This window comes from Erpetoichthys calabaricus, chromosome 10, assembly GCF_900747795.2.
Source record: "Erpetoichthys calabaricus chromosome 10, fErpCal1.3, whole genome shotgun sequence".
Taxonomy (NCBI): domain Eukaryota; kingdom Metazoa; phylum Chordata; class Cladistia; order Polypteriformes; family Polypteridae; genus Erpetoichthys; species Erpetoichthys calabaricus.
Window position 1 is genome coordinate 90741506 of NC_041403.2, and position 25274 is coordinate 90766779.

Consider the following 25274-nt stretch of genomic DNA (forward strand, 5'->3'; position numbering starts at 1 on the left):
CAGTTTGGAGTACCCACCCTTTTTGGAGTTCCTGGAGGGGGTGCTAGAGGGCATACCTTCTGGGGACTCCCTCATACTGCTGGGAGACTTCATTGCTCACGTGGGCAATGACAGTGAGACCTGGAAGGGCATGATTGGGAGGAATGGCCCCCCCCGATCTAAACCCGAGTGGTGTTTTGTTATTGGACTTCTGTGCTCGTCACGGATTGTCCATAACAAACACCACGTTCAAGCATAAGGGTGTTCATATGTGTACTTGGCACCAGGGCACCCTAGGCCTCAGTTCGATGATCGACTTTGTGGTCATGTCATCGGACTTGCGGCCACATGTCTTGGACACTCGGGTGAAGAGAGGGGCGGAGCTGTCAACTGATCACCACCTGGTGGTGAGTTGGCGTCGATGGTGGGGGAGGATGCCGGTCAGGCCTGGTAGGCCCAAACGTGTTCTGGGGGTCTGCTGGGAATGTTTTTTTTTTGTTTTTTCTGTCCACCCTGGTCATCGGACATTACTCCTTTTCTATGTTAACTAATGTTGCCTTATTTTAATTTCTCATTTTGTCTTTTATTTTCTTCATTATGTAAAGCACTTTGAGCTACTTTTTGTATGAAAATGTGCTACATAAATAAATGTTGTTGTTGTTGTCCCGAGGGAGGTGGGGGACATTGAGTCCGAATGGGCCATGTTCCGTGCCTCTATTGTTGAGGCGGCTGACCGGAGCTGTGGCTGTAAGGTGGTCGGTGCCTGTCGTGGCGGCAATCCCCGAACCCGTTGGTGGACACTGGTGGTGAGGGATGCTGTCAAGCTGAAGAAGGAGTCCTACCGGTCCCTTTTGTCCTGCGGGACTCTGGAGGCACCTAATAGATACCGGCAGGCCAAATGGAATGTGGCTTTGGTGGTTGCTGATGCAAAAACTCGGGCATGAGAGGAGTTTGGGAAGGCCATGGAGAACGATTTTTGGACGGCTTCGAGGAGATTCTGGTCCACTGTCCGGCATCTCAGGAGGGGGAAGCAGTGCAGTGTCAACACTGTATATGGTGGGGATGGTGCGCTGCTGACCTTGACTCGGGACATTGTGGGTTGGTGGGGGGAGTACTTCGAAGACCTCCTCAATCCCACTAACATGCCTTCCAATGAAGAGCCTGGGGACTCGGAGGTGGGCTCCCCCATCTCTGGGACTGGGGTCACCGAGGTGGTCAAAAAACTCCTTGGTGGCAGGGCCCCGGTGGTGGATGAGATACGCCCGGAGTTCCTCAAGGCTCTGGATGTTGTAGGGCTGTCTTGGTTGACATGTCTCTGCAACATCGCATGGACATCAGGGACAGTACCTCTGGATTGGCAATCCAGGGTGGTGGTCCCCCTCTTTAAGAAGGGGGACCGGAGGGTGTGTTCCAACTACAGAGGGATTACACTCCTCAGCCTCCCTGGAAAAGTCTATTCGGGGGTTCTGGAGAGGAGGGTCCGTCGGATAGTTGAACATCAGATTCAGGAGGAACAGTGTGGTTTTCATCCTGGTCGCAGAACAGTGGACCAGCTCTATACCCTTAGCAGGGTCCTAGAGGGTGCATGGGAGTTCGCCCAACCAGTCTACATGTGTTTTGTGGGCTTGGAAAAGGCGTTCGACCATGTCCCTCGGGGAATCCTGTGGGGGGTGCTCCGGGAGTATGAGGTACTGGACCCCCTGATAAGGGCTGTTCGGTCCCTGTACAACCGGTGTCAGAGCTTGGTCCGCATTGCCGGCAGTAAGTCAAACCCATTTCCAGTGAGAGTTTGTCACCGATTCTGTTCATAACTTTTATGGACAGAATTTCTAGGCGCAGCCAGAGTGTTGAGGGGGTCCAGTTTGGTGGACTCAGGATTGGGTCACTGCTTTTTGCAGATGATGTTGTTCTGTTTGCTTCCATCAGGCCGTGATCTTCAGCTCTCTCTGGATCGGTTCGCAGCTGAGTGTGAAGCAGCTGGGATGGGAATCAGCACCTCCAAATCCGAGACCATGGCCCTCAGCCGGAAAAGGGTGAAGTGCCCTCTCAGGGTTGGAAGCGAGATCCTGCCCCAAGTGGAGGAGTTGAAGTATCTCGGGGTCTTGTTCACGGGTGAAGGAAGAATGGAGTGTGAGATCGACAGGTGGATCGGTATGGCGTCCGCAGTGATCCGGGCTCTGCATTGATCTGTCGTGGTGAAATAAGAGCTGAGCCATAAGGCAAAGCTCTCAATTTACCAGTCGATCTATGTTCCTACCCGCACCTATGGTCGTGAGCTATGGGTAGTGACCGAAAGAACGAGATCGCGAATACAAGCAGCTGAAATGAGTTTTCTCCGTAGGGTGTCTGGGCTCTCCCTTAAAGATAGGGTGAGAAGCTCAGTCATCCGGGAGGGGCTCAGAGTAGAGCCGCTGCTCCTCCGCATCGAGAGGAGTCAGATGAGGTGGCTCGGGCATCTGATCAGGATGCCTCCCTGGTGAGGTGTTCCAGGCATGTCCAACCGGGAGGAGGCCCCGGGGAAGGCCCAGGACACGCTGGAGGGACTATGTCTCCCGGCTGGCCTGGGAATGCCTCGGGATTCTCCCGGAAGAGCTAGAAGTAGTGGCTGAGGAGAGGGAAGTCTGGGCATCTCTGCTTAGTCTGCTGCCCCCGCGACCCGACCTCGGATAAGCGGAAGAGGATGGATGGATGGACTTTCAGTAGGCACAGGTGGTCTGTTTTCAGAGTTTGAATAATTACTGTGACTGTGCCCACATTTTTAGGGTATTTAATTTTGATTGTTAAGACATTCTTTGAAGTTTCCTCTAAGTCGTCTTCACCTATGTGGATTACTGAATAGTTTCTCCAAGGATTATAGGCCACTAATTTTCAGGTCAGGCAGCAGGACTTTTGTGTAATTATGAATCTTCCACAGGGACCAATTATAGTAATAATAATTTAGTGGCCCTTTTTTAAGACAGAGAGTGCCCACTGGAGCAAGTGACATTGTCAGGTGTTGGGAGCTATATTTGAGTAAATGGGTAGATGGCAGTAGGATATTGTGGAAAGGTTTGGAAAAGCTGTGGAATGAGTCTATAAAATAGGGAAATTGTGTATTGTAACATTGAGTAGAAAGGCCTAATCACTGGAATACAGTTATTTTTCCTGGTGCTCCTTTGTGAGTAAATATTGGAAGGTCTACTTTGAGGTTGGCTGAAGGCTTTGACCACAAAATATGCTAATCGGTGTTGATTAAAAAAAAGAGAAAAGAGAAAAAAAGGAGAAAAGGTCCACTGAGTTGTTTCTGGTGCAGATTTTTTTTTTTGGCCTGACATTTCAATGTTACAAATTAACAGAGTACTATAAAATAAAATCATTAGGGAAGAAATCAAAAATCAGTGCAGAATGAAATAGTTTGATATTTACTCTCTCTATATATATTATTATCCATATACTGTAGACAGCCATGTATATAGGATCCATTTCTTCTAAAGATAGCATATATATCTAATCTATGGAAAGCCTATAAAACTCCAGCAGGCCTGTACTGGAAGTCCTTTTTTTCTCCAACATTATAATATACTAGCCAAGCCGCATAATTATGTATTGATGGGTGAACACTTCCTGAACGACACAGTTGTCCAAATGGGGTGTGGTTTTGTGGATACCACTGTGAGTGAATGAAAAGATGGACCTCTGGAGAGAGCAACATACAATTGTCCGTGACTGAAAGCAAGATCGTCTGTGACGATGGAGGCCACGCTGGTGAAAGTTACTTCGTCGGTAGGGATAAGTTTCAGCACTTGTTCATTAAGGTGTAGCGAGTCTTCGTTGTTGACGCTTAATATAGCTTACGTACGGAGTTGTTCCGGAGTCACAGCTGAGAAACACTTTTTTAATGTCTTTTAAGCACAGTGAAAAAAATTAACATGTGAAACATCTGTAATGTAATAAGCCACCAAGAAAAGTAACATTGCAATAATGCTATCTACGACCCGATCGCTGTAAACAGAAGTGAAAACAAAATTGAGCCCGGCACATTCTTTAACTGCCTTGTAGCGCAGTAGTAGTGTTGCTGCTTTGCAGTAAGGAGACTGTGGAAGATTTTGGGTTTGCTTCCCGGTTTCTCCCTGTGTGGATAGCGCTTTGAATACTGAAAACACCGGTATATCAATATAATGAAGTATTCTTATTCGTCCAGCGCTCGCTCTCTGTCGCGCACGCCTGTATGTGTGTGTGTGTGTCGCTCGCTCGCTGCACGTGTTCCTGCAGGCATACCAATAAGTGAATGAAAAGATGGAACTCTGGAGAGAGCAACATACAACTGTCCGTGACTGAAAACTGGTTTTGGCAGATACATGCACATCTTTTTGAAAGTTTGGCCCTGTGCCTTATTAATTGTCATTGCAAAGGCAAATCTAACAGGAAATTCTCTTCGTGTTAAAGTAAAAGGCAAATTATCCGCGACAAACTGTTTTACACGCTGCATACCAACCCGCGCCGCATAATCACGCCGCTTTTTTAATGTTTTTTAAGCAGAGGGAAAAAATGAACATTTGCAAAATCCGTAACGCTGCTTTCAGTAAGTACAATGCACACGCGTTTAATGTGTCGGCCACTTTTTGCCAGCCGTCTTTTCTGGTTTGGGCTGCTTTTGCAGTGTTACTGCTTGTGCATATTAAATCTTGAAATCCTTCTAGTAACTAATTAACTAACTAACACCCACCCACCCAGCTTGTGAGAAAAAAATGCGCCCATTCTTTCATCATTTTGTTGCAGCCTATCAAAGACTTGCTGATCATGCTTTCTAGACTCAATATACAGTGGAACCCCGGTTCACGATCATAATTTGTTCCAAACCTCTGGTCGTAAACCGATTTGGTCGTGAACCGAAGCAATTTCCCCCCATAGGATTGTATGTAAATACAATTAATCCGTTCCAGACCGTACAAACTGTATGTAAATATGTTTTTTTAAAGATTTTTAAGCACAAATATAGTTAATTGCACCATAGAATGCACAGTGTAATAGTAAAGAAATGTAAAAACATTGAATAACACTGACACAAACACCCAGGCTCCCTGCTCAGATGCACACGCAGGCTCTCTCTCTCAGAAGCACGCGAGCCCTCTCTCTCTCTCTCTCTCTCTCTCTCTCTCTCTCTCTCTCTCTCTCTCTCTCTGTAACATTGCAGCAGTTCGCGCTATAGCCTTACAATCCGATCGTTGTATAAACAGTTTTTTTTTTAAATGAGTTTTAAGCACAGGGGAAAAAAAAGGAACATTTGAATACAGTAATCCCTCCTCCATCGCGGGGGTTGCGTTCCAGAGCCACCCGCGAAATAAGAAAATCCACGAAGTAGAAACCATATGTTTATATGGTTATTTTTATATTGTCATGCTTGGGTCACAGATTTGCGCAGAAACACAGGAGGTTATAGAGAGACAGGAACGTTATTCAAACACTGCAAACAAACATTTGTCTCTTTTTCAAAAGTTTAAACTGTGCTCCATGACAAGACAGAGATGACAGTTCTGTCTCACAATTAAAAGAATGCAAACATATCTTCCTTTTCAAAGGAGTGCGCGTCAGGAGAGAGAGAGAGAGAGAGAGAACAAAGCAAGCAGTCAAAAAAAAAAATCAATAGGGCTGTTTGGCTTTTAAGTATGCGAAGCACCGCCGGTACAAAGCTGTTGAAGGCGGCAGCTCACACCCCCTCCGTCAGAAGCAGGGAGAGAGAGAGAGCCAGAGAAAAACAAAGTCAAAAATCAATACGTGCCCTTTGAGCTTTTAAGTATGCGAAGCACCGTGCAGCATGTCCTTCAGGAAGCAGCTGCACACAGAAGGTAGCAACGTCCCTATCGTGTAGGTGTGCGAACAGCCCCCCTGCTCACACCCCCCTACGTCAGCGCGAGAGAGAGAGAGAGAAAGTAAGTTGGGTAGCTTCTCAGCCATCTGCCAATAGCGTCCCTTGTATGAAATCAACTGGGCAAACCAACTGAGGAAGCATGTACCAGAAATTAAAAGACCCATTGTCCGCAGAAACCCGCGAAGCAGCGAAAAATCCGCGATATATATTTAAATATGCTTACATATAAAATCCGCGATGGAGTGAAGCCGCGAAAGGCAACGCGCGATATAGCGAGGGATCACTGTAAATCCAAACTTTATTTAAAAGCCAACCAAGACAGTAACATTGCAGGAGTTCACGCTAATAGCATTACAGCTGGATCACTGTACAGTAATCCCTCACCTATCGCAGGGGTTACGTTCCAGAGCCCCCCGCGATAGGTGAAAATCCGCGAAGTAGCGACCTATATTTATTTTATTATTTATACATATTTTAAGGCTTTATAAACCCTTCCCACACTCTTATAAACCTTTCTCACTCTCTTGTTAACCTTTCCCACGCTCTTATAAACACTTCCTATGCTCTTAAACACTTTCTACATTCTTAAACACCTCAGACCAACACTGCATGCAGCGATCAGACGTCAATGTGTCTGCACTCGCTTTGTGAAGGGAGGCAGCTGAACTCATGCTGAGCAGAAATGGACTTTGTGCTGCTTCTGCCAAAATGCCTGCTTGTCGCTCTGCCCGTTTGGAAGGAGGAGGAGGAGTGTGTGTGTGTGTGTGTGTGTGTGTGTGTGTGTGTGTGTGGGTGTGTGAGAGCTGAACGCACCTTCGCTCAAACCCCCCCTCCCCGGAAGCGCAGTACGCTCCTGCCACTTCGCATTGTCAAGGGGGTGGAGAGCTGAATGAACGCTAAGGAGAAGTGGACTTTGTGCTGGCTTTGTGCTGCTTGTTGCTCTGCGTGTCAATAATTTAAAAGCCTGTACATCACCAATTTTCCTGTCTCACTGTCTTGTCTTGCGTGAAGTTAAAATGTTTTATAATAGTGAGATGTTACTCATATCCTTAGCCCGACATCCACATATCATATGTGTTAACAAAGTGTGTTTTATAAGTTTACATGTGTTTAAAGCATGTGGGATGGGTATTTTAAGGCTTAAACTATAAAAATGTTTATTTATATGGTCTTTCTATATCACGGATTTTCTCCTGTTGCTGATGGGTCTGGAACATAACTTCCGCGATAGGGGGGCAATCACTTGTATTTAAAAACCCGCGAAGTCGTGAATCCGCGAAAAGTGAACCGCGAAGTAGCGAGGGATTACTGTAAACACTCTTTTTAAATGAGTTTTAAACACAAGGGGGGGAAAAAAGGAACATTTCAACAAATCCGAACTTTATTTAAAAGCGAACCAAGACAGTAACATTGCAGGAGTTCACGCTAATAGCATTACAGCCCAATCGCTGTAAACACTCTTTTTAAATGAGTTTTAAGCACATGGAAAAAAATAAACATTTGAAAAAAAGAGAAAAGTAACATTGCAACACTTTCTTCTCACCACTCTTCACTTGCTTAGAAGCCATGGTTAACTGCAAAAGCACAGGAAATACTGTAGAGCACAAAGAGTTCACAGGTATAGCACGCACGTCTGACTGAGAACAATGAACAGAGAGAGGTTGAACACGTGCTTAAATACAGTAATCGGGGTTGGAACAAAACCCTGCATCAACAGGGGTTCCCAGGATCGAGTTTGGGAAACACTGCTGAACACAGACAAAACCGACTCAGGTGAGGAGTTGGGGCGGGCAAAGTGGTTGCAGCTATTGATTATTCAGTGTTGTTTGCCTGGGTGTCTGATCTGCTCGACTGCTTTTTAAATGTTTTTTAAGCAGAGGGAAAAAAATTAACATTTGCAAAATCCGTAACGCTGCTTTCAGTAAGTACAATGCACACGCTTTTAATTTGTCGGCTTTTTTTTTGCCAGCCATCTTTTCTGGTTTGGGCTGCTTTTGCAGTGTTACCGCTTGTGCATATTAAATGTTGAAATCCTTCGAGGAACTAATTAACTAACTAACACCAACCCACCCACACACACACACAGCTTGTGTGAACAAATGCGCTCATATTTTCATAATTTTGTTGCAGCCTATAGTGGAGTCAGGCACAGAGAAGGTCAGCTGCTGAGAGAGCGTCTCGACTGTTGCAGGGCCTGCATCGGTGAAGCGATGTTGCACGCGGTCATGCATCGTAACCGAAAAGTCAATGTGGCTCAGAGCTGCATGCGGATTGTAGCACAGACAAACATAAATGACGGCGTGGTTTCCGAGGTGTCGCGTCCGAGTGGGTGGGCGTGGCTCTGTGAGTTTTCGTCGTATCCAATGGTCTTAGTGGTGGTGGCCGTGGCTCCTTCCTGCGTGCTTTCATAGGTGTCTTGCCCGCTGTGGCGGCGGCTTAGAGATTCCATATATGGCTCCTTCCTGCATGCTTTCATGGGTGTCTTGCTTTGCTCTGCATGCTTTCATGGGTGTCTTGCCCGCTCTGGCAGCGGCTTAGTGAATTATATATATAAATTTATGCATTGTAAAGAAACATGCTCAGTTTGTTGAGCCAGTTTTCCCATGCTGTGCCCAGTTCTGTTGGTATAGTCTTTGGCATCATGTGACCTTGATCTGGATAAGCAGGCTATAAAAATCTATGAATGTAGTAAATTTGAATCCGTTGTTGTTTTGCCAACTTTTTTGACATTCAAGACTTTGTAAATTCTATGTAGCTTTTTTTTTTTTTTAAACTAATTATTTTGAATGTTTTTAAACAAATTTTAAATCCCTTTAACATTGTTTACCCACTAGTATTTTAACATTTTATTTTGATTTCAAAGGGTAAACCTTTCAACTGTGGTTGGTTGCTAATGATATCAGTGCTGTCAGTCTAAATATATTCATGAATTCAGCAATCAGCATAATGACACACTTTTAGCTGTTAATTTTCTGCCCTTTTTCTTTAATTAATACCGTCATCAGGCATGCTTGCATCTGTTAATTAACACTTATTTTTTTAAAAAAGGCACAAGAAATTTCCCATGTACTCTTCACAGTCTTGCAGGCTTTTATGAATGCTGTTTAATAAAGTAGGGTGACATCTCTGGTATTGTTATATAGGTAGGTATTTCTGGTTAGGCATGAATGTATTGTATGGCTGTTGTAAATATTTATGCTTATAAACCTTTGTAAGCGCTCTGAGCCTGTACTTTTTGAAGAGTGCTATAAACGAATAAAAAGAAAGAAAAATCAAATCTTCAACAATATCCCTTGCCATTAATGAGCTCCCTTGTCATAGATGAGATCTTACAGTTTAAAACAAATTTCAGAAAGCACAGACAATATTGTTTATATTGTAAGAAACATTTTTTTTTAAATAAAAAAATATTACTCTTGTAACAAAACAAAAGCTGTCCTGCAAAGGACAGTGTTTAACTTCTGGTGTCTAACTTATTTTCCTATATTAAATGTTTCTGAAACCTTTATATATAATTTTGAAATTTTTTTGAAAATTATTTCTTTGTAATATTTGGTGATTTGATGATAATAAATTCTAATCCTTACAAATACATTCATAGTAACTTTTTTTCATTATGTATTTGAAGTACAGGCAGTCCCAGTGTTACATACGAGATAGGGACTGTAGGTTTGTACTAAGTTGAATTTGTATGTACTGTAAGTCGGAACAGGTACATTATTTTACTAAATACTATTGTTGACCGACTGTAACCAAGTGCTCTGCCAATGAATGATGGAGTTTCACCTCTCTTTGACCTTTTTATTATTTCTACTTTATTTTCAATGGTGATGGTTTTTCTCTTCTTTACTGTATCATCAGCACTTGCATCATTGTGTTTCAGAGACATTCTTGAAGGGTGAAGACAAAAGGTTAAGCTGAGCTCTTCTGCACAGCACTGTACATGTTATCACAGCAGGAAGGAACCCATCAACACGTCTGATCTACTGACAAGACACAACTTCCTGCTATGTGCGTAACAGTACAAGCAGGCTTGCTATTGAGAATGAATGGGGGCGGTTCATCACCAGCCAGTGCCGGATTAACCAATAGGCACATGTAGCATATGCTACGGGCCCCGCAATTTCGGGGGCCCCCAAATGGTGGACCCAATATTTAATGAAAAAGTGTAGCATTGAAAAACTGGTCTTTAAAAATATTATCTTTACGTTTTTAAACTGTAAATTTCTTACACAACAAAACTTTAGGGGCCCAACACATAAAATTCACATAAATATTATAAGATTCTTATTATAATCGAGAGTAAAATAATTATTTAGTCCGGTTTGAACTGTTCAGAATCTAAACTTCAGATGATGCAGACCAAAAGGGCCCCCAAATTTGAAATGTGCTACGGGCCCCCAAAGCTCTTAATCCGGCCCTGGCACCAGCCCACCTCAAAGTCACCTCCACTACAGTATGCTGCTTGCAGTGTCCGCTCACCGAGAACGAACACAGTGCGGCCAAAAGCTTGTACTGAATCACCCAGCCCCAATTCAACAGACAGCCATCCAAGGCACACTACAATTCTACCACCGCCGCCCCGTTCAGCCACAACCGGGTCACCCCTTGCAGCATTACCAGCCATGTTCTGGGCAGGCAGTGAAAAGCCCCCCTCTGCTCCTTCCTGCCTGCGTCCAGTCAGGAGCAGTAGCTGCGGCGGCGTAGTGGGCGGGCAGCGAACCATATCCTGCACACGAGCGATAGCTGTGGCCCCGGTGACTATGGACCGCGAGTCATCGCTTGCCGCCAGGAGCCACCCGAGGAACACTACACTGCGTGAGCAGCAAAATCGCCCCCCTCCAGCCACAGCTTGCAGCATCCCCAGGCCGAAGATGACGGAGCGGCAGTTACTGAGGCGCTGGGGACTACCTGTATATAAATGTGATACATTTTTATTCTGTTAGAATTCATAGTATATTTTATGGAAGCCTATTAGGGCCACAGAGAAGGAAAAAAAAGGACACTGAAGGAAAAATGTCTATTTTGTAATTAAAAGTCAATTTTGACTTTAATCACGAAATTTCAACTTTAATCTTGCAGTTTATTTTGTGATTAAAGATGAAATTTCAACTTTAATCACATAGTTTATTTTATAATTAATGTGGAATGTCATAAACTTCATCTTAAAATCAGTGTTTAATTTACCAGAGTTTCTCAAACCCCATTGTAACTAAAGCAGCACATTAAATGCTGTGTATTCTATGTGTTCCCCAATTCAGTCATTAATCGCTATGTGCTTCTTAAATGTACATCCTTTTACTCTTCACTCTTCTGAGTGTGCTTTCTTTATTGTAGCTGTAATGCCACTATCAAACCCCAGTTCCTATCCTTCCATTTTCTTTCTCAGCATAACCAAAACACAATTAATGTCTTTGTGAAAGTAAAACTATCAATAAACGTCGAACATTTAGTTTTAGGAACTTTAAAGGAGCATTGAAAATATTCATTATACATGTTTAGTTATTCTATCCATTCACCCAAGGTCGTACCCATCCCAGCAAGTATCGTACATGAGGCACAAACAATCCCTGGACAGGCGCCAACTCCAAGGCAAGGTGAATACGAGCATACACATTTAAGATAAGCAAAAATCTACATATAGTACTTTGCACAGACTTGCTTTCCTTAACTGAAATCATTGTCTTCGACACTTAAATCAGATGGGTGAACTTGTAACAGATTCAAACAGTGCGTCGGTAATGCACATCTGGATAAAAGCAAAACCTCATATAATCTCTTCAACTGGGAAGTTAAGTATTATGATAACACAACAAATTTGAGAAATCACTTCTCCCGACGTCAGCCAGAAACATTGTTTCAGTTGACATCCAAACAAGTAATAACTAAACAATCTACACTGGAGATAGCATTTAACTCCAAGCTTAATTTGTCTTGTGCCCAAAAAATAGAAATATATAGCAGTTTTTATCTGTAAGGATATGAGACCCTACACCATTGTTGACAACAAGAGCTTTGTACAAATGTTTCTGGTTTTGGAACTACTGTGTACTATAGCAAAAGGAAAGCAAATGAGTGTAGTCAATGTTAGCTAGGTTTTATGAAGATTTTAAGCAAAACATCACCATGTGTTTCAGATCAGTGGAGGGAATAGTCTTAACATGCAGCAGTTGACTCATAATGACTCGGGCGCCGCCGTGAGTGGCAGCCTTTCCAGCAGCTCCGTGTATGACTTTATCTTTCTACCTTTTTCTCTGTTTTTCGCTATTTCACTGAGCACTCCTACCACTTTCTTTAATGTGGACTCGTTCCCTAGACACTTTTTACTATTGTGAATTTACCCTTGGGATTAATAAAGTATCTCTCTCTCTCTCTCTCTCTCTCTCTCTCTCTCTATCTATCTATAACATCTAGGGCAGCAGATTCCTACATGACAATCACATGTCATTACATTAAAAATGACTGGGTGCCCGTAATGGGTATGTTGCAGACAAGCGAGTTGCATTTTAGCCACACCAGGAGCAAAACCTTGCTGTCTGTATTAGTATGCAGAGCTGCTGAGATGCTGGGCATTGTTCCAAAAACCTTCCTAGCATCTCCAATGCACCGTTTCTTTGCTCGACCACGTCAGTCACAAGTTTGTGTGTTGGCAAGTGCAATTGACATTGCTTCTCTTTTACCGTGTGGCTACAGTAGCTGTACTGATATGGTTGAGTTGTAAGTTACAGTGGCTATTTTTCTTTTATACTCCATTCATCCAGTGCCACTGTCAACAAGCCTTTGCACTAGATCATCATTTTAAAATTCTTCCTTTTTTTGTCTGAGGAGGAATTGTAAGGATACATTTTTGAGACTGAATAACACAACAGTTACACGTGTGTAACTTGTAGAATTATACAAAGACACAAATCTTCTCACTGTATCTTTAATTCCGACTAATTCAAGATTAGTTTAATATGTTCAATAGGGGAAAAAATGTGGCTAATAGGTTACTGACTAACATTTATTATTTAAGAAGAAATATTTAATTAGTTTTTAATAATATTATTTGCAAGATGATATAAGTATTTTATAAAATAGATGCCACTGCATTGTATTAAAACAAGGAGCCCCCATAATATGTGTGGACTCTTATGTGGCAATAGATATGTTTGCTAAATTATGGAGAATTTTGAATGAAAGCATTGCTTTTTTTAAAAAGTTTTTTTTTTTTTATGAGCAATGATGTTTTGTTCCACATCTTGCAAATACTGATGTTAACTGTTTATTACTAATCAAATGTCATTCCATGCTTATTCATATGCTATGAAGACACTCTGTAGATACCCTTCAAATAAAGCATTACTGAAATTTGTCACATTGTATTAATACATGGTTAAGAAATCTGTAAAAAAAAAAATTTTAAAAAGCCGGCGCTTCAAATATGTTAGTGCATACTAATTAAATAAAGTCGATATCAAATCGGAATATTGTAAACCCAAATCAAATCAGGTCATCTGTACCAATATCCAGCCCTAGATACAATAGGGTTTGAGCAATTCTGTTAAATTAAACATTGATTTTAAGTTGAAATTTATGACATTCCATATTAATGTTCTGCTTTAATGGAAAATTATAGCTACAAAAATAAAGTGGGTATTCCAAAATTAAAGTTGAAATTTCATCTTTAATCACAACATAAACTACGAGATTAAAGTTGAAATTTCAACTTTAATCTCAGAATATCCTCTTTATTTTCATGTTTTTCCTTCACTGTGTCCTTAATACGCTTCCATAATATTTATATCAGCACACATTTTATATTTATTAACAATTCACATTATCTTAAACTTCATTTTTGGTATTAAAAAGAAGTTTTGCTTATCTTAGATTCACTATTTAAATCAAACTTAGTATTTTTATTGGTATATTTATAGAATCTAAATAATTGAAGTAAAATTTTAGAATGCATTACAAATATGATATTTTATATTTAAAAAGGAAGACTGTGCTGTAGAATTTACTTAAGTCTTTTATATACATTTTTTTGCTAAATATATAACTCCAATATTCTTGTGTATTTTATTGTAGGAGAGGTTTTGAGAGGAGATCGAATTGTCAATACTCCATTTCAAATACAGATGAACAGTGATAAAAAATGTGAAGTTCTATGTAATATACCAAAAAAGCTGACCTTGGACCATAGCAAACTAATTGCAGAAAGGATCAAAGAAGACTATTATGTCCATTTGTAAGTACATTCAAGGAATTATTCATCTTTTATTGCCATGCATTTACATGCTTTTATCAGGTTACATTTACCATCCTTTTTCAAAGTTACTGACAAAGTTCAAATTCTTTCAACAGTTTAATAATAATAATATTAATAATAATTCATTACATTTATATAGCGCTTTTCTCAGTTTAGAATCTTGATGACAAGTAGCAGATATAAACATGACTGAAGTAAAACTAATAAAAATAATAAGTGAAGGCAGAACCTTCTATATTTGATAGATTTCACCATGTAACATTTTTTGGTCTATATTTACTCGATCGTCTTAGCAATTCTCCACAAAGTTTATTCAGTTATTTTGACTTCTATTTAACTTTTAATTATTTGCATTTATTTATTGATATGAAGGTAAAGCATTCTTTTACTTCTGCTCAATTCATCTTCAAATTAATGCTTAAAATAATTTTGTTGAAAATAAAAGGCACTATTTATTCATTATTTAGCAGAAAATACACATGTATAACACTTAATGATTGGTTGTAAGTCATTTTAAGTTGACAGCCTGATCAAGGCCTGGTAATATTGATGCAGTGTCACAAGACTATGGAGGTATTTCCAAACCCTGAGATATTTTTTGCAGAGACAATATCATAAGTCAGTACTAATTTTGTTACATGATCCTGAGCAAATCACTTATCTGTAATCTAATTGTTAAAATGCAGTTAAAGGAGGAGATGTTGAAATCTACTCTGTATTTCAACCTTATATTGTTATACATTCTGGTTTAAGTAGAAAACATTTGGCAGGGTTTGAACATTTTGTACCTGATAGCAAAAGTAGAGTATGCCACAGCCTTCTGTGCTTAGACACAACAACAGTTACATGCATGCCATGTTTTTTTTCTACTTTCTATTTGTGGTCTTCACAAATCTCTCTAAAATCTCCCAATTTTTAGTTCATGTAATGAAATTCGATAAGTATCGATAATTTTATTAACTATAAAATACTGTGGTATGCAGAGGCATGCAAACATTTGGACACTCTTGTTTAAAATTTCTGTACCCATGAATAAGTAAGTGAGTAGAAGATAAGCTGATCACCAAAAGACATAAAGATGACATGTTTTTCAGCATTCTATGCCAGATTAGTGTATTGTTTTTTGTGTTGTACAGTGAGAAAAGGAAAGGATCACCATGCAGAAGTTTTTCTTCCCTATGATATTTGAGGTATCAGATAACTTTTAGCAAGGTGTCAAACCTTAATTATCTTGCTGGGGCTATGGCTTGTTCACAGTCATCGTTAGGAAACCCCAGGCGACACAAATTGCAAAGCTGTATAAATTCTCTGACTCCTCAAACCTTGTCCCAACAATCAGCAGCTGTAGGCACCTCTAAGCCACTGCTTAGCAATCTGAAGAATAAAATAATTGATGCTGTCAAAGCAGGAGAAGTTCTACAAGAAGATAGCAAAGTGTTTTCAGGTAACTGTTTCCTTAGTGTGTAATGTTACTAAGAAATGGCAGTTAACAGGAACGGTGGAGGTCAAGTTGAGGTCTGGAAGAACAAGAAAACTTTCTGAAAGAACTGCTTGTGGGATTGCTAGAAGACAAATAAAAAAACCCATTTGACTGCAATAGACCTTCAGGTAGATTTTGCAGACTCTGGAATGATTTTATACTGTTCTACTGTATAGTGACACCTGAACAAATACAACCTTCACGGTAGAGTCAGCAGAAGAAAACCTTTCCTGCGTCCCAGACATTTGCAGAGCCTAAAGTTTGCAAATGAACATGTAAACAAGCCTGATGCATTTTGGAAACAAGTCATGTGGACTTATGTCAAAGTCAAAATAGAACTTTCTACCCACAATATGTAAATGTATGTTTTGGAGAAAAAAGAGTGCCAAATTCCAGGAAAAGAACACCTCTCCAGCTATTAAGCATGTGGGTAGATCAATCATGCTTTACAAACTGTGATACTTGCCAAAGTGGGTGTTACTAAGTACTGACAGTGTTGGGAGACCAAACGTTTGCTTAGGCCCTTTTAATTGTTTTGGTATTTTGTACCTGTGAATGATGGAAATAAAAATGTAATCTTGCTTAGATATTAAAGAAATGTGTCAACTTTAACTTTATGCCTGATCAGTTCATCTTCTGCTCGCTTAACTATTTACAATAACATACACTTTAGCAAGGGTACCCAAACTTTAGCATGCCACTCTGAGTTTAATTTATGGTCAGAACCATGTTAGATCAGTATTTCTCTCAGAGAGCAAAACACACACACAATACACCAATGACTTGCTAATTATATAGCATATAAATGTTTTGTTATTGGTAAACATTGATCTCATCAGTATTTCTCTCTTACACAAACACACACATAAATCTCTTAGTTACTGTATATAGAATTTAAAAGTGTAATGCAATAACAAAAAGTATTTATCAATTTAAAGGCATTTTCTCTGTCGCAGTCACACATTAAGTCTGTTGTAATCCGTTAGTTAATCCTTTGATATTGTTACATATACTTTTGGGTACAATATTAAGAATTAGATAAAACCAAACCTGTAATTTTGATTAAATAAAACATGATGCAACCTACTCACCAATAACGGGGTGAAGCCGATGTATGTCCAAGGTACTGCAGCCTCCTCCATTTATTCATGTTCACTTCTTTGATTATATTGCTGCCGTTTATCCATGATAAAATTTTCAAGAATATCTGAAATTGTTTTTGCGTTGTCATTCTGGTTTATTGAGTGTTGCTTGATGAGGGGAAAAATAAATGTAAATGATATACAGTAATCCCTCGCTACTTCGCGGTTCACTTTTCGCGGATTCACGACTTCGCGGGTTTTTAAATACAAGTGATTGCCCGCCTATCGCGGAAGTTATGTTCCAGACCCATCAGCAACACGAGAAAATCCGCGATATAGAAAGACCATATAAATAAACATTTTTATAGTTTAAGGCTTAAAATACCCATCCCACATGCTTTAAACACATGTAAACTTATAAAACACACTTTGTTAACACATACGATATGTGGATGTCGGGCTAAGGATATGAGTAACATCTCACTATTATAAAACATTTTAACTTCACGCAAGACAAGACAGTGAGACAGGAAAATTGGTGATGTACAGGCTTTTAAATTATTGACAGGCAGAGCGACAAGCAGCACAAAGCCAGCACAAAGTCCACTTCTCCTTAGCGTTCATTCAGCTCCCCACCCCCTTGACAATGCGAAGTGGCAGGAGCGTACTGCGCCTCCTGGGAGGGGGGTTTGAGCGAATGTGTGTTCAGCCCTCACACACCCCCACTTCTCCTCATCCTTCCAAACGCGCAGAGCGACAAGCAGGCATTTTGGCAGAAGCAGCACAAAGTCCATTTCTGCTCAGCGTGAGTTCAGCTGCCCCCCTTCACAAAGCGAGTGCAGACACATCGACGTCTGATCACTGCGTGCAGTGTGCAGTGTTGGTCTGCGGTGTTTAAGAATGTAGAAAGTGTTTAAGAGCATAGGAAGTGTTTATAAGAGTGTGGGAAAGGTTAACAAGAGAGTGAGAAAGGTTTATAAGAGTGTGGGAAGGGTTTATAAAGCCTTAAAATATGTATAAATAATAAAATAAATATAGGTCGCTACTTCGCAGATTTTCACCTATCGCGGGGAGCTCTGGAACGTAACCCCCGCGATAGGTGAGGGATTACTGTGTGTGTGTATATATATATATATATATATATATATATATATATATATATATATATATAATATAATTTTATATATATACATTATTAATTGCTTTCAGACTTTAGAGATGAGAAATCTTTGGCCAGTTTTAACTGCTTTGATTTTATCATAACATCATCTGTCCCCACCCAGAATGCTTGTTCCATTTATCAAGATAAATTCAAGAACTTATTTTAGCAGTTTGTTTCTGAAAAAAATAAAAATATTAAACTAAAACTATGTTGATTGAGTCACTGTAATTTTTATTTGAAATCATAATTAAGTCTTTGTTGTTTATTTAGTCTTTTTATGCCATTTGTTTCATTTTCTCAAACACATGGGGAAAAAAATCTATCACAATAATTATTTCATATCAGTCAATATCGATATACAGTATCTCACAAAAGTGAGTACACCCCTCACATTTTTGTAAATATTTTATCTTTTCATGGGACAACACTGAAGATGACACGTTGATACAATGTAAAGTAGTCCGTGTACAGCTTGTATAACAGTGTAAATTTGCTGTCCCCCCAAAATAACTCAACACACAGCCATTAATGTCTGAACCGCTGGCTGCAAAAGTGAGTACACCCCTAAGTGAAAAATGTCCAAATTGTGCCCAATTAGCCATTTTCCCTCCCCGATGTCATGTGACTTGTTAGTGTTACAAGGTCTCAGGTGTGAATGGGGAGCAGGTGTGTTAAATTTGGTGTTATCGCTCTCGCACTCTCTCATACTGGTCATTGGAACTTTAACATGGCTCCTCATTGCAAAGAACTCTCTGAGGATCTGAAAAAAAGAATTGTTGCTCAACATAAAGATGGCCTAGGCTGTAAGAAGATTGCCAACACCCTGAAACTGAGCTGCAGCACGGTAGCCAAGACCATACAGCGGTTTAACAGGACAGGTTCCACTCAGAACAGACCTCGCTATGGTCGACCAAAGAAGTTGAGTGCACGTGCTCAGCGTCATATCCAGAGGTTGTCTTTTGAAAATAGACATATGAGTGCTGCCAGCATTGCTGCAGAGGTTGAAGGGGTGGGGGGTCAGCCTGTCAGTGCTCAGACCATGCGCAATACACTGCATCAAATTGGTCTGCATGGCTGTCATCCCAGAAGGAAGCCGCTTCTAAAGATGATGCACAAGAAAGCCCACAAACAGTTTGCTGAAATCAAGCAGACTAAGGACATGGATTACTGGAACCATGTCCTGTGGTCTGATGAGACCAAGACAAACTTATTTGGTTCAGATGGTGTCAAGTGTGTGTGGCAGCAACCAGGTGAGGATTACAAAGACAAGTGTGTCTTGCCTACAGTCAAGCATGCTGGTGGGAGTGTCATGGTTTGGGGCTGCATGAGTGCTGCCGGCACTGGGGAGCTACAGTTTATTGAGGGAGCCATGAATGCCAACATGTACTGTGACATACTGAAGCAGAGCATGATCCCCTCCCTTTGGAAACTGGGCAGCGGGGCAATATTCCAACATGATAACGACCCCAAACACACCTCCAAGACGACCACTGCCTTGCTAAAGAAACTGAGGGTAAAGGTGCTGGACTGGCCAAGCATGTCTCCAGACCTAAACCCTATTGAGCATCTGTGGGGCATCCTCAAATGAAAGGAGGAGGAGTGCAAGGTCTCTAACATCTACCAACTCCATGATGTCGTCATGGAGGACTGGAAGAAGATTCCAGTGGCAACCTGTGAAGCTCTAGTGAACTCCATGCCCAAGAGAGTTAAGGCAGTGCTGGAAAATAATGGTGGCCACACAAAATATTGACACTTTGGGCACAATTAGGACATTTTTCACTTGGGGGTGTACTCACTTTTGCTGCCAGCGGTTTAGACATTAATGGCTGTGTGTTGAGTTATTTTGAGGGGACAGCAAATGTACACTGTTATACAAGCTGTACACTGACTACATTGTATCAAAGTGTCATCTTCAGTGTTGTCCCATGAAAAGTTATAATAAAATATTTACAAAAATGTGAGGGGTGTACTCACTTTTGTGAGATACTGTATATCACGATATAAATCAAATCACTTTTTGTCAGGCCTAAAGGTTCATTTTTATACCTAAGTGAGATGTGAAGATAACGTAAGATTAATTTTGGTGTAAATATTATTCATTTTCTGTCAGAAGTTGAACATGACAAATGTATTCTAGAACATTATGCAATTATATTTCTAATGAATAAATTGGGTATACTGTACTGTATATAATAAACTAAAATCTTAATTCTAACCAGTCAAAGGCTTCAAGTATTACAGGAGAACACACAATATACAACTAAATTCCAAATACATAAAATAGGTAATACAAAACAAAAGTCTTAATTCTGACCAGTCAAAAGCTTTAAAATTTTACAGGAGAATATACTGTATTTGTAGGTGAATTCCAAATGAATAAAATCTTAATTCTAAAATATTAAATCTAAAATTAAAATCGTAAAGCTTTCAAGTTTTAGAGGAGATTACAAAGTAAATTCTTTGGCCAGTTCCAAATAAATTAGAACTTTAGAACAATCTAGATGAGAACAGGCCATTCAGCCCAACAAAGCCCACTAGTCATATCCACTTAATTTTTCTAAAAAAACAAGTCTAGTTTTGAAAGTCCCTAAAGTCTTACTGTACTATGCTACATAGCTTATCCAAAGAGTCACTTAATGACACAATAAATTAGGTATTAATAAAAAATAAAATCACAAAAAAAACCTACCACTATACTGTATCCTCCCCTTTCTAAATATTCACACTGTTTTAAGAGGTTGGGAAACAAACCCGGAAATAAATAGATAAGAAAACATTCTCTATAAATTCTCAGTACAAATTCAAGCAGCTTTCAAAAAAATCCCCATTAGTTCAGTACTGTCTCTCAGTGCTGTCAATGTTTTCGACCAGACGTTACCCTACTACAGGTTAAAGGCATGGAAGAGAAGTCTATCCACTGCCTCAGATTTTAAAGCTGCCCTGTGGCAGATCACAATATTACCTGTGCTAAAAACCCTCTCATAGGGTGTGCCTGATGCAGGGATGCACAAGTATCGCTTTGCCACCACTGTGATCCATTTCACTGTCTGCATCTGGTGCAAGCAGATAATTGTCAAGCTCCTTTTCCACTGTCTCTTTATCACTGAGTCATATGCTGGTGGGGTATGATTTCTTAAAGAAACTGCCCAGTGACTTTCTATGTTTCTTCTGGGTGAGTAGCATTGCAGCAGCTCCTCCCTGTCCTTCTCCTCGTGCTTCTTTGGTTCTGATTGAAGCGGACTGGGCATGGTTTTCCTCCAGCATTTCAGACACTGCTCTCATTTTGGTGACATCAATCTTTTCTGGGTTGATGTATTGTACCTTGAAGCGTGGATCCATCAAGGTTGCCACATCAAGCAGGTCATCAGTTTTCTGGTCAGCATACTTTTTCATCAAGGTATGCCATGTGAAAGTCTTTATTACTTTGTTAGCTGTATTTCATCTTCAGATGTCTTCAGAATCTGTGTTCTGAAGAGGCGCATCATGGGCTTGAGGTAGGAAACATTTACATAACATTCACCAGAGAGTAAATTCCAAGGCCTCATGCAAGGACTCCATCACATCCACGTCCTACCGTGTGGGAACCGAGTGTCTGGTCTTATCTGCACTAAGTACCTGAGAGATGGCCTTGTGCTGCTCTAACATCCTTCCAGTCGTTCTTTGACATGACCCCCACCTGGTATTGAGGTAGGTGATGCTCTTCCTGGGCCATGTCTATCTTATTCTTCCAGGAGAAAGTGAAGGCAGCCACCACTTTCTTACAAACACACACAACTCACTCCGCCCTCTTGTTTTTTCCTGATCTCTCTAAGGAATAAAAGGTAAATAGATTAGTCTAATTTAATGTAAGATTTGTGTGCAGCGATAAAGCTAAAATTCTGAAAAACTAGGGTGACTAGTCCCATATCACCCGTGGCAGTTTTGTAGTTTTTGCACAGGGCAGTATGCATGCTGACGTTTCAGAAGGAGCACATCGCTACATGTAGCCTTCAAGGCATTAAAAGTCTAATACCAGCTCTATTTAAAATAGACATTATCAGACCAATCTGATACAGTATTCAGTATTCATGAAGCAAAGATTACAAACTGGTAGGTGCTCAAGTGCAATCAAAATGTCTTTTTCTGAGACGGCTTAATGTAACCACATGCTTGCATAATTTGCCAGTATCACCACATTCTTTGGGCTCATTTAACGGAGAACTAAATTTCTGAAAAAATATCTTTCTGATTCCAAGAGCAACAAACTTGATATGCCAAACATTTGGAGATAGATTTTCTATTTTCCATATAGGATGTAGAGTTATTACTCAGTACATCAATACAAATTAACATAAAGACACCACAAAGAGTAAGTGTGCAGCATCAAGTCTTGACAAGTTTTTTGTCAATATGCAGAGTCCTGAATCAGACAAAAAGTATGCAAGTGAAGGGGCTGTTCACATATACTTCGGCAATGTAAATAAAATACCTTACAAAATCCAAGTGGTTGTGTAGGTTTTCTAATTTTATTGAGTAGTTGTATGTGAAATCGTTGCCAAATGTAGGCTTAATTGTGGTCCTTACTTTATTTGTCCCACTGTCTGTTGTGATGTAGACTTGTTCGTCTTCACTCAATCCCCAGGATGCAAGTGCTTCTGTCTGTCCTAAAGCAAAGATAGTTTGAAGATGTGCTTTTCAAATTCCAATATTTGTCAATGAAGTGGGCAATGGGGCTCATATGTAGTTCAGATGTGCAGCTTGACCACAGATCTGATGCGATAACAAAGTATGACACAATCTGCAGCTCCTTTTCAATGGTCTGTCTACACTCCATGTATAGCTGGGGAAGTGCCTTCTAAGAGAAATGTTTACGGCCAGGGAGTTGGTAACGAGTGTCTGTTAGTTTAGTTTGCTGCTTAAATCTGACGATTTCGACCGTGCTTACTGGCATCATGTCTTTTGCAATGAAGTAGTGTCTCCTCATTTTTTTGTTGTAAGGCATGGCGTTGAAGAAATTGGACACTATGGTGTGTTGTTGCACAGGTATAGCACTGGTTGTTTTAGTGGGAGCACTAGTACTTTCTTGGGTCTGGGACTGAAGGTCCAGTATTATGCATGCTCCAAAGGATGGCACTGCTTCACATGGTACAAAATATTAGTGTTATTACCTTGCTTTGTGGGACCATGCTTTTGACAGTACTCGCTACTCTGCTTCTTGTCAGACTTTAAACAGCCAAAATATCTCCACACTACCAAATTCCTCGGACCCTCCATTTCAACAATGTCCTCATCTTTTGAGCTTTGGGCTGTGTCCGTTGGGGTCCTTCTTTGGTATCGTCGTTTTTTCTGACCCGACCCCCCCCGAGTTTTTGTTAGCATTTTCTGTCATAATTTTGTCTTTTATCTCGCTTTGCACTCCTAACATACTGGTGTGCACAGCTGAGGCACCCCAAACATTAACACGTGCTCTGCTGCCAGCTTCTACTCTTGTGGTCAGTACTGTGTATGTCAACCTAACCTGACAGGGCTGTAACTCTATTCCAGCCAAATGAATTGTTCGGCATGGCGCTATTCTTATTATCATTGACTTTTCGTGTTTTCTGTCAAAACTTGAGTGGAATGAGTTCTATTGACATTGTACCAACCATGTCTTATATTTCTCTTGAGGAAAAGTTATTTCACAATAATTATCTTTATCATTTTATTGCCCCGCCCTACAACCACAGTTAAAACTCAGTAAATTTAATTAAGGAAAAGAATGCTCAGCAACATTCAAAAGCTGAAAAGGTGACATTTCCAAATACTCTGTTGGCTTCAAGACCCTTTCCCACTATCTTTTTTGTTTTTATAAAGCTAGATCGCAGGATCCAGATGTCACAAAATATTAAGTCCAGATGTCTTTGAAAACTGAATATCTGCATATTCTGATGACCACTAAACACTTAGCAGTTGCAATAAAGAGGGTCTAATCATTGACTGATTGTTAGTGGCACAAGAATTTGACCACTTTTAGTTTCACATTTAAAAAAAGTATATATTCATTACTTTAGAACAAAACTAATTTCTAGTTTTCATTGAAGTTCTTAGTGAAATTTCATCTTTCACCTTTTGTGTAGTCTCGATTTAGGGACGTTTGCAGTTTGGCAAAGCCCAAAAGGCTTTAATTACTAGTAATAGTATTTAGTAAAGTCCACAGAAATTTAACTATTATCTGCTAAGTCCTATTTAAGTGAATGATTTATCTGTCTTGAGTTACCAAGCTTGTTGGGGCAATAGCCTTACTTTCCATTATGAAGAAACATTTGGGGTTCCACTACCTAGAATTTCGCCCTTTCATCTGTTTCCTGAATCATCTTGATACAATTTAGAGTCACAAGTAACCAGAAATTATTTATTTATTTATAACAAACATGCACCTCTGTATACAGGTGCTGGTCATAAAATTAGAATATCATGACAAAGTTGATTTATTTCAGTAATTCCATTCAGAAAGTGAAACTTGTATATTAGATTCATTCATTACACACAGACTGATGTATTTCAAATGTTTATTTCTTTTAATGTTGATGATTATAACTGACAACTAATGAAAGTCCCACATCCAGTATCTCGGAAAATTAGAATATCAATTAAGACCAATGCAAAAAAAGGATTTTTAGAAATGTTGGCCAACTGAAAGGTATGAACATGAAAAGTATGAGCATGTACAGCACTCAATATTTAGTTGGGGCTCCTTTGGCCTGGATTACTGCAGCAATGCGGCGTGGCATGGAGTCGATCAGTCTGTGGCACTGCTCAGGTGTTATGAGAGCCCATGTTGCTCTGATAGTGGCCTTCAGCTCTTCTGAATGGTTGGGTCTGGCGTATTGCATCTTCCTCTTCACAATACCCCATAGATTTTCTATGGGGTTAAGGTCAGGAGAGTTTGCTGGCCAATCAAGAACAGGGATACCATGGTCCTTAAACCAGGTACTGGTAGATTTGGCACTATGTGCAGGTGCCAGGTCCTGTTGGAAAATGAAATCTGCATCTCCATAAAGTTCATCAGCAGCAGGAAGCATGAAGTGCTCTAAAACTTCCTGGTAGACGGCTGCGTTGACCTTGGACCTCAGAAAACACAATGGACCAACACCAGCAGATAACATGGCACCCCAAACCATCACTGACTGTGGAAACTTTACACTGGACCTCACGCAACGTGGATTCTGTGCCTCTCCTCTCTTCCTCAAGACTCTGGGACCTTGATTTCCAAAGGAAATGCAAAATTTACTTTCATCAGAGAACATAACTTTGGACCACTCAGCAGCAGTCCAAAGGCAAGACGCTTCTGACGCTGTCTCTTGTTCAAGAGTGGCTTGACACAAGGAATGCGACAGCTGAAACCCATGTCTTATATACGTCTGTGTGTGGTGGTTCTTGAAGCACTGACTCCAGCTGCAGTCCACTGTTTGTGAATCTCCCCCACATTTTGTGAATGTCCTTGAGTGGCCCAC

General features: G+C 40.3%; 1 protein-coding gene across 1 annotated transcript in view; it reads left to right on the forward strand.

Moving 5' to 3' along the window:
- The window catches only part of tm9sf4 (transmembrane 9 superfamily protein member 4), a 127624-nt gene that overhangs the window by 27038 nt on the left and 75312 nt on the right, over positions 1-25274 (forward strand). Inside the window, exon 4 of the mRNA XM_051933293.1 lies at positions 13898-14057. Coding sequence (XP_051789253.1) covers positions 13898-14057 — 160 coding nt within the window. The remainder of the gene's footprint in view (positions 1-13897; positions 14058-25274) is intronic.